This window comes from Manis javanica, chromosome 7 (assembly GCF_040802235.1).
Source record: "Manis javanica isolate MJ-LG chromosome 7, MJ_LKY, whole genome shotgun sequence".
In the NCBI taxonomy this organism is placed as follows: Eukaryota; Metazoa; Chordata; class Mammalia; order Pholidota; family Manidae; genus Manis; species Manis javanica.
Window position 1 is genome coordinate 31,757,287 of NC_133162.1, and position 16,694 is coordinate 31,773,980.

Genomic DNA, 16,694 nt, shown 5'->3' on the forward strand with positions numbered 1-16,694 from the left:
CTCATGAATATCATATAAACTTGGTCCTTCATTTGGTTAACTTTAAAAATGTACCTATAATACTATAGGGTCAAAACAAAAAGGCTGTGTCTTTCCTGAATCTTTGATAGTGTCCCTTTACCATACTAGATTTAAATTTAATGACTAAGAATTCTTCCAGTGGTAGTTTACTGAAAATTATGTGATAAATTGTATATAAAACATATTCTTATTGTACTATTCTCATCTTAATTATTTTTTCATACTTTTTAATGTTTCTTTACATGTTATAGATAAACTCATTGGAGTTCATTGTACTAATGGAATCAACAGAACAGGATACCTTATATGTAGGTAAGAATGATGTAGTTGCTGTATTTTCAAGTCTGTTTTCTTGAGAAAAAAATTTTAAAATTCAGCCATATTTTTATTCAGGTATCTTATTGATGTTGAAGGCTGGGATCCAGATACAGCAATTCAAGGTACTTTTATTCAGTTCAGCTAAAAGCAAGCTTCAATGTTAAGAAATGTCTAGTACCATGTAAATGACTGTAGATCAAAATATGGATAAGAATGCTTTTATTTTTATTCTAAGTTATTTTGCTTTTCCATTAGCACCTTTTCAACTAAATACATTTTAACTAGGTTTTTAGTATAGCCATTTACTATACTCAAATAATAGGATTCCTATTTAGTATAGCCATTTACTCTACTAAAATAATAATATTCCTAAAAATAATAGGAACCTTAAAATTAAGGTAGTAATTTTTTAATTAAATACTTCTCTAAATTTTTAGAATTTCATCAGTGCCATAATAAATAATTATATTATGTAATCTGTTAATTGATTAGAGAAATCCAAGGATATTGTCACAAAATTTATCTCAGTTTTGTTTGATCATCATTAATTGTTAATTGATTATTTTTAGCTTTTGGTGAGGCCCGTGGTCATCGAATAGATGGATTTGTATATTTAAAGGATCTCAAAACTCAACCCACAAGAAGGTAAATTTTACTTATTTTGTTGTTGTTGATGTATTTTTTTAATTGAAGTGTAGTTGATATACAATACTATATTGGTTACAAGTATACAGCATAGTGATTTGGCAGTTATATACATTATTACATCCTCACCCCAATTAGTATAGTTACTATGTGTCAACATAGAAAGATGTTACATAACTATTTTCTATGCTTTACTTTTATCTCCTTGACTAACTTGTATTATCATTGAGTTTTTTGTGCCTCTTTATTTCTTCACCTATTTCACTCACCCACCCCAATCCCTCCCCCATGGTAACCACTAGTCAATTCTCAATGTCTAGGAGTCTGTTGCTGTTTTGTTTTGTTTTGGTTTTAGATTCCACATATAAGTGAAATCATATGGTATTTGTCTTTCTCTGCATGGTTTATTTCACTTAACAGAATACCCTTTAGGTCCATCCATGTTGTTGCAAATGGGATGATTTCTTTTCTTTTTATGGCTGAATATTATTCCATTGTGTATATGTACCACATCTTCTTTATCCACTCATCTATTAATATGCACTTTGGTTGCTTCCATATATTGGCTATTGTAAATAATGTGGCACTAACATAGGGGTGTATATCTTTTTGAGTCAGAGATTTTGTTTTCTTCAGATAGATTCCTAGAAGTGGAATTACTGGGTTGTATGGTATTTCTATTTTAGTTTTTTGAGGCACCTCCGTACTGCTTTCCATAGTGGCTGCACCAGTTCACATCCACCAACAGTGTAGGAAGGTTCCCTTTTCTCCACATCCTCATCAACATTTAGTATTTCTTGTCTTTTGGATTGTGGCCATTATAACTGGTGTAAGGTGTATCTCACTGTGGTTTTGATTTGGCTTTCTCTGATGATTAGTGAAGTGGAGCATCTTTTCATGTACTTGTTGGCCATCTGTATGCCTTCTTTGGAAAAATGTTTATTCAGGTCCTCTGCCCAGTTTTTAATCAGGTTATTTGTTTTATTGGTGTTGAGGCATGTGAGTTCTTTGTATATTTTGGATATTAATCCATTATCAGATATGTAATTTACAAATACATTCTCCTGTACTGTAGATTGCCTTTTTGTTCTGCTGATGGTGTCCTTTGCTCTAAAGAAGCTTTTTAGTTAAGAGTATCATGGTTTCATGTCTTACATTCAGGTTTTTGGTCCATTTTGAGTTTACTGTTGTGTATGGAATTAATAATCCAGTTTCATTCTCTTGCATATTGCTGCTCAGTTTTCCCAACACTTACTGAAGACCTGTCTTTTCCCCATTGTATATTCATGGCTCATTTATCATATATTACTTGACCATATATGCATGGGTTTATATCTGGGCTCCCTGTTCTGTTCCATTGATCTATGTGTCTGTTCTTGTGCCAGTACCTCAGTGTAGCTTTATAGTATAGCTTAAAGTTGGAGTATAATCCCCTCTCACCCCCACCCCTTGCTTTTTTCTTCTTTCTCAGGATTGCTTTGGCAGGATCTTTTGTGGTTCAATATGAATTTTAAGATTATTTGATCTTGTTCATTGAAAAATGCTGTTGGTATTTTGATAAGGAATCTGTAAATTGCTTTGGGCAGGATGGCCATTTTGACAATATTAATTCTTCCTATTCAGGAGCACAGGATGGATTTTCATTTATTGGTGTCTTCTTTAATTTCTCTCATGAGTATCTTATAATTTTCAGAGTACAGGTCTTTCACCTTCTTGGTTAGGTTTATTCCTAGGTATTTTATATTTTTTGATGCAGTTGTAAATGGGATTGTTTTCTTAATTTCTCTTTCTGCTAGTTTGTTGTTAGTATATAGGAATGCAACAGATTTCTGTGTATTAATTTGTACCCTGCAACTTTACTTAATCCAGTTATTAGTTCTAATAGTTTTTTGGTAGAGTCTTTAAGGTTTTTTATGTATAATATCATGTCATCTGTAAGTAGTGACAGTTTAACTTCTTCCTTACCATTTTCAATATGTTTTATCTCTTTGTGTTGTCTGATTGCTCTGGCTAGGACCTCCAGTACCATGTTGAGTAAAAGTGGAGAGAATGGGCATCCTTGTCTGGTTCCTGATCTTAGATGAAAATCTTTTAGCTTTTTGCCATTGAGTATGATGTTAGCTGTGGGTTTGCCATATAAGGCTTTTATTATGTTTAGGTATGTACCCTCTGTACCCATTTTGTTGTTTTTATCATGAAGGGATGTTGAATTTTGTCAAGTGCTTTTCTGTTGAGATAATCATGTGGTTTTTATCCTTCCTTTTGTTAATGTGGGAATGGTATTGATTGATTTGCAAATATTGTACCATCCTTGCATCCCTGGAATAAATCCCACTTGGTCATTATGGATGATCCTTTTTATGTATTTTTAAATTCAGTTTGCAAATACTTTGCTGAAGTTTTTTGCATGTATGTTCACCTGGGATATTAGTCTGTAATTTTCTTTTTTTTTGTAGTGTCTTTGGTTTTGGTATTAGAGTGATGCTGACCTCATAGCATGAGTTTTAAGGTATTCCCTCCTTTTCTGTTTTTAGGAATACTTTAAGAAGGGTGGGTATTAGCTCTTCTTTAGATGCTTGATAGAATTCACCTATGAAGCTGTGTGGTACTGGATTATTGTTTGTTGGGAGTTTTTTGATTACCAGTTCAATTTTGTTACTGGTAATCAATCTGTTCATATTTTCTCTTTCTTCATGGGCCAGTGTTGGAAGATTGTACATTTCTAGGAATTTGTCCATTTTTTCTGGGTTATCCCAATTTTTTGGCACATAATGTTTTGTAGAATTCTTTTATGATTCTTTGAGTATCTCTGGTGTCAGTTGTTACTTCTCCTTTTTCATTTCTGATCTTGTTTATTTGTGTCCTTTATCTCTCTTTCTTGATAATTCTGGCTAGAGGTTTGTCTGTCTGTTTATCTTCTCAAGGAACCAGCTCTTGGTTTCATAATTTTTTTCTGTTTCCTTATCCTCTTATTTATTTCTGTTCTTATCTTTATTATGTCCCTCCTTCTACTGACTTTGGGTTTCATTTGTTCTTTTTCTAGTTACTTTAAATATGAGTTTAGATTGTTTATTTGAAATTGTTCATGTTTCTTGAGATAGGCCTGTATTGCTGTGTACTTCCTTCTTAGAATTGCTTTTGCTGCATACTGCTTATTTTGAATGATGGTATTTCTGTTTCCATTTGTCTCCTTGTATTGTTTGATTTCCTTTTTGATTTGTTCATTGGTCCATTGCTTATTTAGAAGTGTGTTGTTTAGCTTCCATGTGTTTGTAGGCTTTTTTCTTTTCTTTGTGTAATTTATTTCTAGTTATATACCACTGTGGTCTGAGAAGCTGCTTGATACAATTTCAGTCTTACTGAGTTTATTGAGGCTCTTTTGTGGCCTAGTATATCATCTGTTCTGGAGAACATTCCATGTACACTTGAGAAAAATGTGTATCCTGCTACTTTTGGGTGGAATGTTCTGTAGATATATGTTAAGTCCATTTGATCTAATGTATTGTTCAGTACCTTTGTTTCCTTATTCATTTTCTGTCTGTATAATCTGTCCATTGATGTAAGTAGGGTGTTAAAATCCCCTAGTATGATTATGTTGCTGTCTATTTTTCCCTTCAGGTCTGTTGGTATTTGTTTTATAAATTTAGGTGCTCCTGTGTTCTGTGCATAGATATTTATTATTCTTATATATCCTCTTGTTGGACTGATCCCTTTATCAGTATGTCATGTCCTTCTTTGTCTCTTGTTACTTTCTTTGTTTTGAAATCAAATCTATTTTGTATAAGTACTGCTCCTCACTTTTTTCTCCCTATTATTTGTGTGAAGTATGTTTTTCTATCCCCTCACTTTCAGTCTATGTATATCAGAAATGAATCTCTTGTAGGCAGAATATATAGATGGATCTTGTTTCTTTATCCATTCTGCTACCCTATATCTTTTGACTGGCATATTTAGTCCATTTACATTTAAGATAATTATTGACAGGTATAACTTATTGCCATTTTATTCATTGTTTTCTGGTTGTTTTGTTGTTTCTCTCTGTTCCTTTCTTCCTTTCTTATGCTCTTCTCTTATTATTTGATTGTTTTCTTTAGTGTTACGCTTAGGTTTCTTTTTTTTATTACTACTTTTTTGTATCTGTTATAGGCTTTAGCTTTGTAGTCACCATAAGGTTCATAGATAGTTTCCTAAATATAAACACAGTCTATATTAAATTAATGGTTGCTCTTTTTCTTATTCTCCACACTTTATGTATAAATGTCATAATCTACATCTTTTGTACATCCCTTGACTGATTTTTGTGTGTTGTTGATTTTACTACTTTTGTCTATTTTAACTTCATACTTGCTTAGTAAGTAATTGGTCTACTACCTCTATTGTAGGTTTATTTTCACTGATGAACAATATTTAGACTTAAGATTATTCCCATCTATAGAAGTCCCTTTAACATATCCTGTAAGGCTGGTTAGTGGTGGAAAATTCTTTTTAACTTTCAATATTTCCTTCAATTCTGAATGATAATCTCACTGGGCAGAGGATTCTTGGTTGTAGATTCTTCCCTTTTAATACATTAAATATTTCATGCCACTCCTGGCCTGTAAAGTTCATGCTGAGAAATCTGCTAATAGCCTTATGGAGTTTGTCTTTTAGATCCTTTCTTGCTGCTTTAAAATTTTTCTCTTTCTCTTTAATCTTTGCCATTTTAATTACCGTGTGTCTTGGTGTTGTCTTCCTGGGGTTCCTCTTGTTAGGAGCTCTCTGTGTTTCCAGGACCTGAGTATCTTCCTTCTTTCCCTAGATTGGAGAAATTTTTAGCTATTATTTCTTCATAATAGAAGAGTTTCTACTACTTTTTTTCTCTCTTCTCCTTCTAGGGAGATTAGGTGAATACTGTTCCATTTTAAGTTGTCACACAGCTCTCTTAGCATCTTCTCATTTTTAGAAATTATTTGTTCTCTCTGTTCCTCTGCTTGCTTATTCTGCTGTTCTCCATATTCCATCACACTGATTCTTTCCTCTACTTCCAGTAGTTGACTGTTCATTACGTATATTGTATTTTTCATTTCAGTAATTGTATTTTTCAGTTCTGAGTAGCTCTTTTTCATACATTCTCTTTGTTGAAGTTTTCACTGAGATTATCACTTCTTTTCCCCAGTTCAGTAAGTATCTCTGTGATATTTGTATTCTTTATCAAGAAGATTGCTAATCTCCTTTTCATTTAGTCCTTTTTCTGGTGTTTTATCTTGTCCTTTTGTTTGGAATATATTCCTCTTCCTCCTCATTTTGTCTGGGTTTCTGTGTTTCTTCCTTTATGTTAAATAGATCATCTATGCCTCCTGTTTTATAAAGTAATGGCTTTGTGATGTGGCATCCTGGGGTACCCAGAAGCTCAGGACTCTTTCTCACCAGTGCCTGGTTCTCTTTTGTAGTGGAGCCACTGTTGCTGTTGATGGGCCATGGGCAGAACCTGCCTCTCTGTCGTCTGCCATCTATGGCTGATCTCTGTTAACAGAGACTGACAGCTAGCTTGCCTCTGTGTGCCCTTTGTGTGACATGAGGCACTTATGCTGGACAGGGCTCTCTTCTGCCTGCTGTCAGCAATGGCAGCCACTGGTGAGCCGAGCAGCTAGGCAAGGTTGGCGTGCATGGGTGTGCTGTGTGGCTGAGACAACAGCAAGAACACTGGAGAGTTTAGAGCTGGCTCCTCCAAGTGCCCTACCAGCTGGGCCGAGGTAGGGCTGGGAAAGTGTGGTTTCCCTGCCCTTTCTCCTCCAAAGAGAGCTCCCTCCTACCCTTACCTATCTGACACACTTCCTACTACTGGTAAATCTTTCAGACTGCTATCTCTGTGTTGAATCTCCATGGGATTGACAGAGCATGCCTGTTCTCCACAAGTGATGGGAATCTCAGCTTTCCAGAGTGCTCCAAGTCTCCTTGGTATCCAGCCTCATTAATCATGAAAACCCAGTGTAATGTGGACTCCTATTCCCATAGCAAATCCAGGGTGAGGTGTGCTGAATTCCTGAGCTTCTATCTCCTCCCCACTATGTTCCTCTCCCTCTGCTTGTGGGCTGGAATAGGGGAATGGCTTGGGTCCCAATCAATCAGGGCCTTGCCCCCTTACCCTTCCCACTGTGTCCTCTCTTCTTCACCAGGTGTAGATGGTTTGTTCTGCAGTCTTCAGATCATCTTCAGGATTAGTTGTATTTCCTGTAGTTGCCTCTTTGATGTGTATATGGGGGGAGTTTTTCATCTTGCCTTCCTATTCAACCATCTTTTCCATTACTTCCTGTTCTTCAGTTTGGGAAGGTAAATTTAAATCCTGTTTTGAGTTGTATCTTATCTAAGGATCTTACTACTTTAGTTAAGTTTCTCACTTACCTTTTCTAGGTTTCTTAAAGCCTTTGTTAACAGTTCTCCTAGTTAAATACAGATACCAAAAGAGAACTAATTGGTATGTCATTAGGGCACTCTGATGGCCATAACTAATTTTTGTGCTCCATATATTCAAAAGTTTTAGAACATTATGCTAAAAAATGTTAATGATAGTTACAAATCCACTATTGTTACCTGTCAAAAAATTAACACTTAGTCATCTCCTAAATTGGGTATCATTGGGCAAAAATTTAAATTATTTTGAACTGAAAAAGCTCTTAAGTATAAAGATACTAGTTAGTCACCTTTACTGTAAGAGGAACCTTGGGATGCCTCTTCTGGAATGGTAGTTTCTGAACTTGGCAATATAGCAGAATAGTGGGAGAATTTTTTTTTGTTATCATTAATGTACAATTACATGAACAACATTATGTTTACTAGGCTCCCCTCTTCATGAAGACCCCCCCACATACCCCATTACAGTTACTCTCCTTCACTGTAGTAAGATGCTGTAGAATCACTACTTGTCTTCTCTGTGTTGCACAGGCCTCTCCATGAACCCCCCTCATTATACATGCTAATCATAATGCCCCCTTTCCTTTTCCCCACCCTTATCCCTCCCTTCCCACCCATCCTGCCCTGTCCCTTTCCCTTTGGTAACTGTTAGTCCATTCTTGGGTTCTGTGAGTCTGCTGCTGTTTTGTGCCTTCAGTTTTCCTTTGTTCCTATACTCCACATATGAGTGAAATCATTTGGTACTTGTCTTTCTCTGCCTGTCTTATTTCAGTGTGCATAATACCCTCTAGCAAATGGTAGAATTTGTTTTCTTCTTATGGCTGAAGAATATTCCATTGTATATGTACCACATCTTCTTTATCCATTCATCTACTGATGGACACTTAGGTTGCTTCCTTTTCTTGGCTATTGTAAATAGTGCTGCGATAAACATAGGGGTGCATCTGTCTTCAAACTGGAGTGCTGCATTCTTAGGGTAAATTCCTAGGAGTGGAATTCCTGGATCAAATGGTATGTCTATTTTGAGCTTTCTGAGGAACCTCCATACTGCTTTCCACAATGGTTGAACTAATTTACATTCCCACCAGCAGTGTAGGAGGGTTCTCCATTCTCCACAACCTCGCCAACATTTGTTGTTGTTTGTCTTTTGGATGGTGTGATTCTTACTGGGGTGAGGTGATATCTCATTGTGGTTTTAATTTGCATTTCTCTGATGACAAGCAATGTGGAGCATCTTTTCATGTGTCTGTTGGCCATCTGAATTTCTTCTTTGGAGAACTGTCCAGTTCCTCTGCCCATTTTTTAATTGGATTATTTGCTTTTCATTTGTTGAGGTGCATGAGCTCTTTATATATTTTGCATGTCAACCCTTTATCAGATCTGTCATTTATGAATATGTTCTCCCATACTGTACGATACCTTTTTGTTCTATTGATGGTGCCCTTTGCTGTACAGAAGCTTTTCAGCTTGATATAGTCACACTTGTTCATTTTTGCTTTTGTTTCCCTTGCCCGGGGAGATATGTTCATGAAGAAGTCACTCATGTTTATGTCCAAGAGATTTTTGCCTATGCTTTTTTCTAAGAATTTTATGGTTTCATGACTTACATTCAGGTCTTTGATCCATTTCAAATCTACTTTTGTGTATGGGATTAGACAGTGATCCAGTTTCATTCTCTTACATGTAGCTGTCCAGTTTTGCCAGCACCATCTGTTGAAGAGACTGTCATTTCCCCATTGTATGTCCATGGCTCCTTTATCATATGTTAATTGACCATATATGTTTGAGTTAATGTTGGAGTCTCTGTTCTGTTCTACTGGTCTGTGGCTCTGTTCTTGTGCCAGTACCAAATTGTCTTGATTACTGTGGCTTTGTAGTAGAGCTTGAGGTTGGGGAGCAAGATTCTTCCCCCACACTTTATTCTTCTTTCTCAGGATTGCTATTGCTGTTTGGGGTCTTCAGTGTTTCCATATGAATTTTTGAACTATTTGTTTCAGTTCGTTGAAGACTGTTGTTGGTAATTTGATAGGGATTGCATCAAATCAGTATATTGCTTTGGGCAGGATGGCCATTTTGACGATATTAATTCTTCCTAGCCAAGAGCATGGGATGAGTTTCCATTTGTTAGTGTCCTCTTTAATTTCTCTTAAGAGTATCTTATAGTTTTCAGGGTATAGGTCTTTCACTTCCTTGGTTAGGTTTATTCCTAGGTATTTTATTCTTTTTGATGCAATTGTGAATGGAATTGTTTTCCTGATTTCACTTTCTATTAGTTCATTGTTAGTGTATAGGAAAGCCACAGATTTCTGTGTGTTAATTTTGTGTCCTGCATCTTTGCTGTATTCCGATATCAGTTCTAGTAGTTTTGGAGTGGAGTCTTTAGGATTTTTTATGTACAATATCATGTCATCTGCAAATAGTGACAGTTTAACTTCTTCTTTACCAATTTGGATTGGTTGTATTTCCTTGTTTTGTCTAATTGCCATGGCTAGGACCTCTAGTACTATGTTGAATAACAGTGGGGAGAGTGGGCATCCCTGTCTTGTCCCCAATCTCAGAGGAAAAGCTTTCAGCTTCTCACTGTCAGTATGATGTTGGCTGTGGGTTTATCATATATGGCCTTTATTATGTTGAGGTACTTGCCCTCTGTGCCCATTTTGTTGAGAGTTTTTATCATGAATGGATGTTGAATTTTTTCGAATGCTTTTTCTGCATCTATGGAGATGATCATGTGGTTTTTGTCTTTCTTTTTGTTTATGTGGTGGATGATGTTGATGGGTTTTCAAATGTTGTACCATCATTGCATCTCTGGGATGAATCCCAGTTGGTCATGGTGTATAGTCCTCTTGATGTATTTTTGAATTCGGTTTGCTACTATTTTGTTGAGTATTTTTGCCTCAATGTTCACAAGGGATATTGGTCTGTAATATTCTTTTTTGGTGGGGTCTTTGTCTGGTTTTGGTATTAGGGTGATGTTGACTTCATAGAATGAGTTTGGGAGTATTCCCTCCTCTTCAATTTTTTGGAAATTGAGAATATTTTTAAAAGGCAGATTCCTGGGCCTCATTATATGAGCTTTTAATTTAATAGGTTTAGTATTGTGTGGAGAGGTGTCAGGCATTTGATTTTTAAAAGCTTTTAAAAACTGGGAACTCATGCACTAGACCATGTAAATTAATTGCTGTACTGCCAAGATGAGTAAACTGAAAAATGTACCCATAAATAAGTAAATGGTTTCCCTTTCTTGATGGAGCTACTGATCATAATCTGTTGTAATATTTTGAGAGTGCCCTTTAGAAATAGCAGCACAGTGGATATAAGTCATTTGTTTTAATAGTAAATAGATAAAAAGATGCAGTTGCATCTTGAGGTCGGTACTGTTTGAGCATGCTAGGACTATGACTATGTATCATCATAGAAAAGCATATATTTTTGGCAGGAAAGCCTGTGCCTACTTTATTTTAAGACTGCATCAAGCAAGTTACTTGGACATAAATTTTAAAAGATGGACTAAGATACAACTTGCTTGCTTATTCACTTTGAGAGAGATACTCAATATTTCAAATATATTTATTAAACATGTGATGTATTCTAGGCACCTTCCTGGGTGTTGCTAATAATGTGGTGAATAGAACCGACTAAACACCCTTTCCTTTTCAGAGATTACATTCTAGTGGGAGACAAATAATACACAATTTAAGTAAAATACATAGCTTATGAAATGGTGATATGTACTATGGAAGAAAGTAAATCTGTAAAAGGGAATAGAAAATGTCAAAGTTACTGGGGATACATTCAGATTTAGAAGAATCAAAAAAAAGCTTCACTGAGAAAGCGATAAGTGGCTCAAGACCTGAAGTAAAAAAGGAAGCAAGCCATGTGGACATTAGATTTCACATGTGACCCTTCTCAACTTGGACCGTCTTGTCAGCCATCTTTAGTATCTTCACCAGGACCCTGTATTTTTCATTCCCTTGACTTCCCATTCTGCTATTATTGTAATTCCCAATATTGGACAATTTTCAGAAGCTGCCCATCCTGGGCTAATGAGTATCATAACCAGATTGTAAGTTTATAAGTTTAGTTTGGCTGTAAACTGAAATTGTTTTAATACTCCTCAGTGCTGTTTGTGAAACTAGATAGATTTAAAAAAAAAAAGAATAAGAGAAAATGCAGAGGTAAGAAAATGAGTAGTTAGAGACCACTTGTTAGAGAAATTTGGCAGTAAATGGAAAGAATAAAAATAATATCTACAAGAAATTTTAGAATCTGTTTATTCATTACTAATGACTGTATGACAAATGTGAGTGATACTCTGACTCTAATCCTTCCATAATTTAAGCAGTCATAGAATATCTGCTACTCCATGCTTTAAAGGCCTTTGCAGAATGCCTGCAAGAACTGAAACTAAGCAACATTGCCATGTTGTACAAATAACCAACTAACAATGACCTACTTACCTAGAATTTTGGCTCTTAACATCTTTGGATAATGTAAATTTAACCAGAGATGATTGGTTCACACAAAAAAACAGGAGGTTTTCTTGTCCTTGTGAAATCCTTCACTTTATAGGCTTAAAGCAATGGCCAGACTGAACCGACTCAAAACAGAGTTACTTTTGGAAAGACTTTATAAGCTATAAAATTAAAATAAGGACCCAAGTCTCTTCCTATTTGTAGTACCATTGTTCTACTTACCCCTGCACTGTTAACTATTCACATCTGTATAAGGACAGTAAAGATTTTTTTTGAAGTATAGTTGATCCACAATATTATGTTGGTTTCAAGTATACATCATAGTATTTTGACAGTTATATACATTATTAAATGCTCACCCCAACTAGAGTAGTTACTATTTGTCAACACAGAAAGATGTTAAAGAATTATTGACTATGTTCTCTATACTGTACTTGCATTACTGGAGAGAATTTGCTGCCACCTTTATCCTTTCCTGAACATTCTTTGATATGATCATGCTTTGAAAAACTCTTGAAATTCACATAGTAAATAGGGAAGACAGACATTGTTTACATATAATCTTGCTTTCAAAGACTTTAACTATATTCAGAGTCTGAAGATATAATTTCTTACAACAAAAAAGTTTTAGGGGGAGAGTGTATATTTCTGACTATTTAAAGATACTCTTTGGGCACAATTTATGAATGAAAATGAAAGCAAAGTCTGAAAGTTTTATGCTTTCCTTTGGACTAATTGCTAATTCTTTTTTTAAAAAATTATCATCATCACTCATAAATAGAAGGTATTTCTAGTTCAACTTCCACATTTTAACTATTCTAAAGTGCAGCTGGCCCACAGAAAGTCTTACCTAACTACCCTCCTAAAGGATTGTATTTATTGACAATTTTAGACTTGGAGAAAGTAAAAGCTTTCTTTTAAAGCTTTAGTGAAGGTTTTTATAGCCAGCTAGATTACAGGTAAATACCTCCCTGTTATGGATTTTGATGTTAACTTGATGTTCTTCTTATTAAGTTCCCAAACATGTAATCATTTTTCACTCAGTACTTCAAACAGTTTAGCCTTTGAATTCTCCACAAGCACTTTACATAGGACACCATGATTATGGACTTATTTTTTCTTGCCTTTTCCTTTTGCATCTTTGCTTCAGTGTGAACTTAGTTTGGCCTTAATATGCTATGTAAGTGTAGCATATTTTGTACAGGGTCAAAAACCATTCCTTAAAGGACCAGATATTAAATATTTTAGGCTTGCAAGCCATATAGTCCCTGTCATAACTACTCAAATCTGGCATGGCAGCCTGTAAGCGACCACGGACAACATAAAGAAATGTTCAAAGCTGTATTCCAATAAAACTTGATTTAGAAAAAGATTGCTTAACCTCCTAATTCTTGTTCTATACTGCCCCCATCTGCTGTGGATTAATTTTATTTCCTTCGTTACTGCTAGGACAAAATATATCTGCACTATGTCTAGTCATAACTTAAAGAGCATGCTGAACTGTTACTTTTTCCATCACTATCCTAGTACCTACTTAAACCTTCTAGATGTCTTAAATACCTGGTTTACATTATCTTTCTTTTTTTTGAGGTGAGATTCACATAACATAAAATAAGCTATTTTAAACTGAACAGTTGAGTGCCGTTTAGTACACTAAATAATGTTGTGCAAGCACCACCTTTATCCAGTGAAAAACATCTTCATCACCCCAAAAGAATCCCCATATCCATTAGGCATCTGCTGACCCTTACCCTCTTTCCCCAACCCCTGGCAATTGCCAATCTGTATCTGTCTCTGTGGGTTTATCTGTTCATATAAATGGAATCATACAATAATTGACCTTTTATGTGTGGCTTCTTTCACTTAATATAATATTTTCAAGGTTCATTCATGTATAACATATATCAGCACTTCTTTTTATGGCTGAATAATGTTTCATTTTATGTATATCCCACAGTCTGTTTATGTATTCATCTATTTTTGGATATTTGGGCTATTTCCCCCTTTTTGCTATTGTGAATAGTGCTGCTGTGAATATGCATGTATATGTATTTGTTTGAATACCTGGTTTCAATTTTTGGATTAACAGATATGAGAGAACAGTGATTCCCAAATGTGGCTGTTTGGATATTACTTGAGGGTTTGTTATAGGTAGACTTGTTTAGTTCATACTACACCTTATGAATCAGGACCTCTGAAAAGGGGTCTAGGGATTTTTATGGTTTTTTTTTTTTATGAACTCCAAGTGATTTCTGTTGCCAGTAAGCCACACCTGGGAATCCCTGGAATAACAAGCTTAGGTTCAAAGTTGAAATTAATAGGCCAAAATACAGAACTAAAACCAATAGGAATGAAATTTACAGAGATAGAAGCATAGTCCTACAATTGTTTATGTTTTAGAAATTGCACTGACAAGATGTGAGGGCCTACCTTAGTATTAAAAAAGCAGGCAGTTATACTTGATGCAGTGTGATACAGCTGATTAAAGGCTAATGTACTCTCTATTTGAAACATTTAAAGTTTCAGATTGAGGTCAAAGGAAATAGTAGTTTTACTATACATATGGGTGATTCTGCACACTTCAGGTATTGAGTTCAGTTCTTTATGTCACATTTTGAATCACTGAAGAACCAAGTTGGGTAATAACCCAGTCTCATCTCTCCTGTAGTATAGTAGTGGAGCAGTTAAATTTTATTAGCACTTTGGTTTTTGACCTCTGCAAAGAGGGCAATTAAAAATAGATTGTTTAGCAGTTTAGCACAGAGAAGGCACATAGTGAATCTGTGGCATCTGGCTGCATTAATGGACAATGACTGCATTGAGGTATGGATGGAGACTTGATAATATGGGTAAATGTAGTAACCACATTGTTTTTTCATGTGAAACCTTCATAAGAGTGTATATCAATTATACCTTAATAAAAAAATTTTTAAAAAAAGATTGTTCAGTTGCCCTTTGGCTCCAGAATGCAATGAAGAAAATTTTCATTGACTCTGGTTATTATTTTTATAGAAATGAATTCCCTGTGTGCAGAAGGTAATGCAAAAAGTTAAATGGTACAGGTACACTTCAGATTTTGTATTTGAAGTGTACAAGTATAGATGTAGCTCCAGAGCCTAATTAGAGCCAATGACAACAAGACCTTACCTTTTTTTTTATTAAGGTATCATTGATATACACTCTTATGATGGTTTTACAAGAAAAACAATGTGTTTATTACATTCACCCTTATTATCAAATCCCCCCCCATACCCCATTGCAGTCACTGTCCATCAGTGTAGTAAGATGCCACAGAGTTCCTATTTGTCTTCTCTGAGCTACACTGTCTTCCCCATGACCACACACACACACCATGTGCACCAGTCATGATACCACACAATCCCCTTCCCCCTCCCCGACCCCTCCCCTTTGGTAACCATTAGTCCCTTCTTGGAGTCTGTGAGTCTGCTGCTGTTTTGTTCCTTCAGTTTTGCTTCATTGTTATACTCCACAAATGAGGGAAGTCATTTGATATTTGTCTTTCTCGGCCTGACTTATTTCCCTGAGCATAATGCCCTCTAGCTCTATCCATGTTGTTACAAATGGTAGGATTTGTTTCTTTCTATGGCTTAATAGTATTCCAATGTGTGTATGTACCACATCTTCTTTATTCATCTACTGATGGACACTTAGGTTGCTTCCATATCTTGACTATTGTAAATTGTGCTGCAGTAAATATAGAGGTGCATATATCCTTTTGAATCTGAAAAGTTGTTTTCTTTGGGTAAATTCCTAGGAGTGGAATTCCCAGATCAAATGGTATTTCTATTTTTAGTTTTTTGAGGAACCTCCATATTGCTTTCCACAATGGTCAAACTAGTTTACATTCCCACCAGCAGTGTAGGAGAGTTCTCCTCTTATATTTTTTTTAAATTTAATATTTATACAATATTTTCCCAACTTTATTGAGGAATAAGGGACAGGTATAATTTTATATATTTAAAGTATGCAATGTGATGATATAATATCCAAATGATTGTAGAATGATTACCAGGATCATAATAATTAACACATCCGTTACCTCATATCGTTAACTCTTTTTTCTGTGTGGTAGGAATGTTTAAGGTCTACTCTCAGCAGCTTTCAAGTGTACAGTACCGTATTATTAACTGTAGTCACCATGCTATATATTAAATCATCAGAACATATTCTTCTCATAACTGAAAGTTTATACCCTTTGAACTACATTTCATTTCCCCCTTCCTGCCCAGCTCTTGGCAGCCACCATGCTATTCTCTGCAGTTGGCTTTTTTTTTCTTTTAAATTTGTCTTTCATTTTTTCTCTGTTTGGCTTATTTCAGTTAGCATAATGCCCTACAAATTCATCCTTGTTGTCACAAATGGCAGGATTTCCTTTTTTTAATAATATTCATGTGTATGTGTGTGTGTGCCTTTTCTTTATGTTCATGCACTAAAAGACTTCTAGTTTGTTTTCATATCTTGGCTCTTGTGAATAATGATGTGATGAACATAAGAGTGCCAATACTGCCTCAAGATGATGATTTCATTTCCTTCAGATATATACCCAGGAGTGGGATTTCTGGATCATATGGTAGGTCTATTTTTAAGTTTTTGAAGAACTGCCATACTGCTTTCCATAATGGCTGTACCGAATTACATTCCCACCAACAGTGCACAAATGTCAACGGCGGTGAGGTTTGCTGGGGTTCTCCTGCTCTCCTTTTTCCTGTGGGGTGAAATCCCTCCAACAGGATCCCTCTTGACACCAAGCTCCCCTGGACTGGGGGATGGGTTGACACAGGTAAAATGCTTCCTACACTTTTCTATGTAGTCATCCTTGGTTTA

At 35.5% G+C, this 16,694-nt stretch overlaps 1 protein-coding gene across 1 annotated transcript in view; it reads left to right on the forward strand.

The window, feature by feature from the left end:
• LOC108394919 (uncharacterized) overlaps window positions 1–16,694 on the forward strand; it is a 93,332-nt gene that overhangs the window by 52,781 nt on the left and 23,857 nt on the right. The window contains exons 5-7 of the mRNA XM_017656816.3: window positions 273–333; window positions 415–461; window positions 909–984. Coding sequence (XP_017512305.3) covers window positions 273–333; window positions 415–461; window positions 909–984 — 184 coding nt within the window. The remainder of the gene's footprint in view (window positions 1–272; window positions 334–414; window positions 462–908; window positions 985–16,694) is intronic.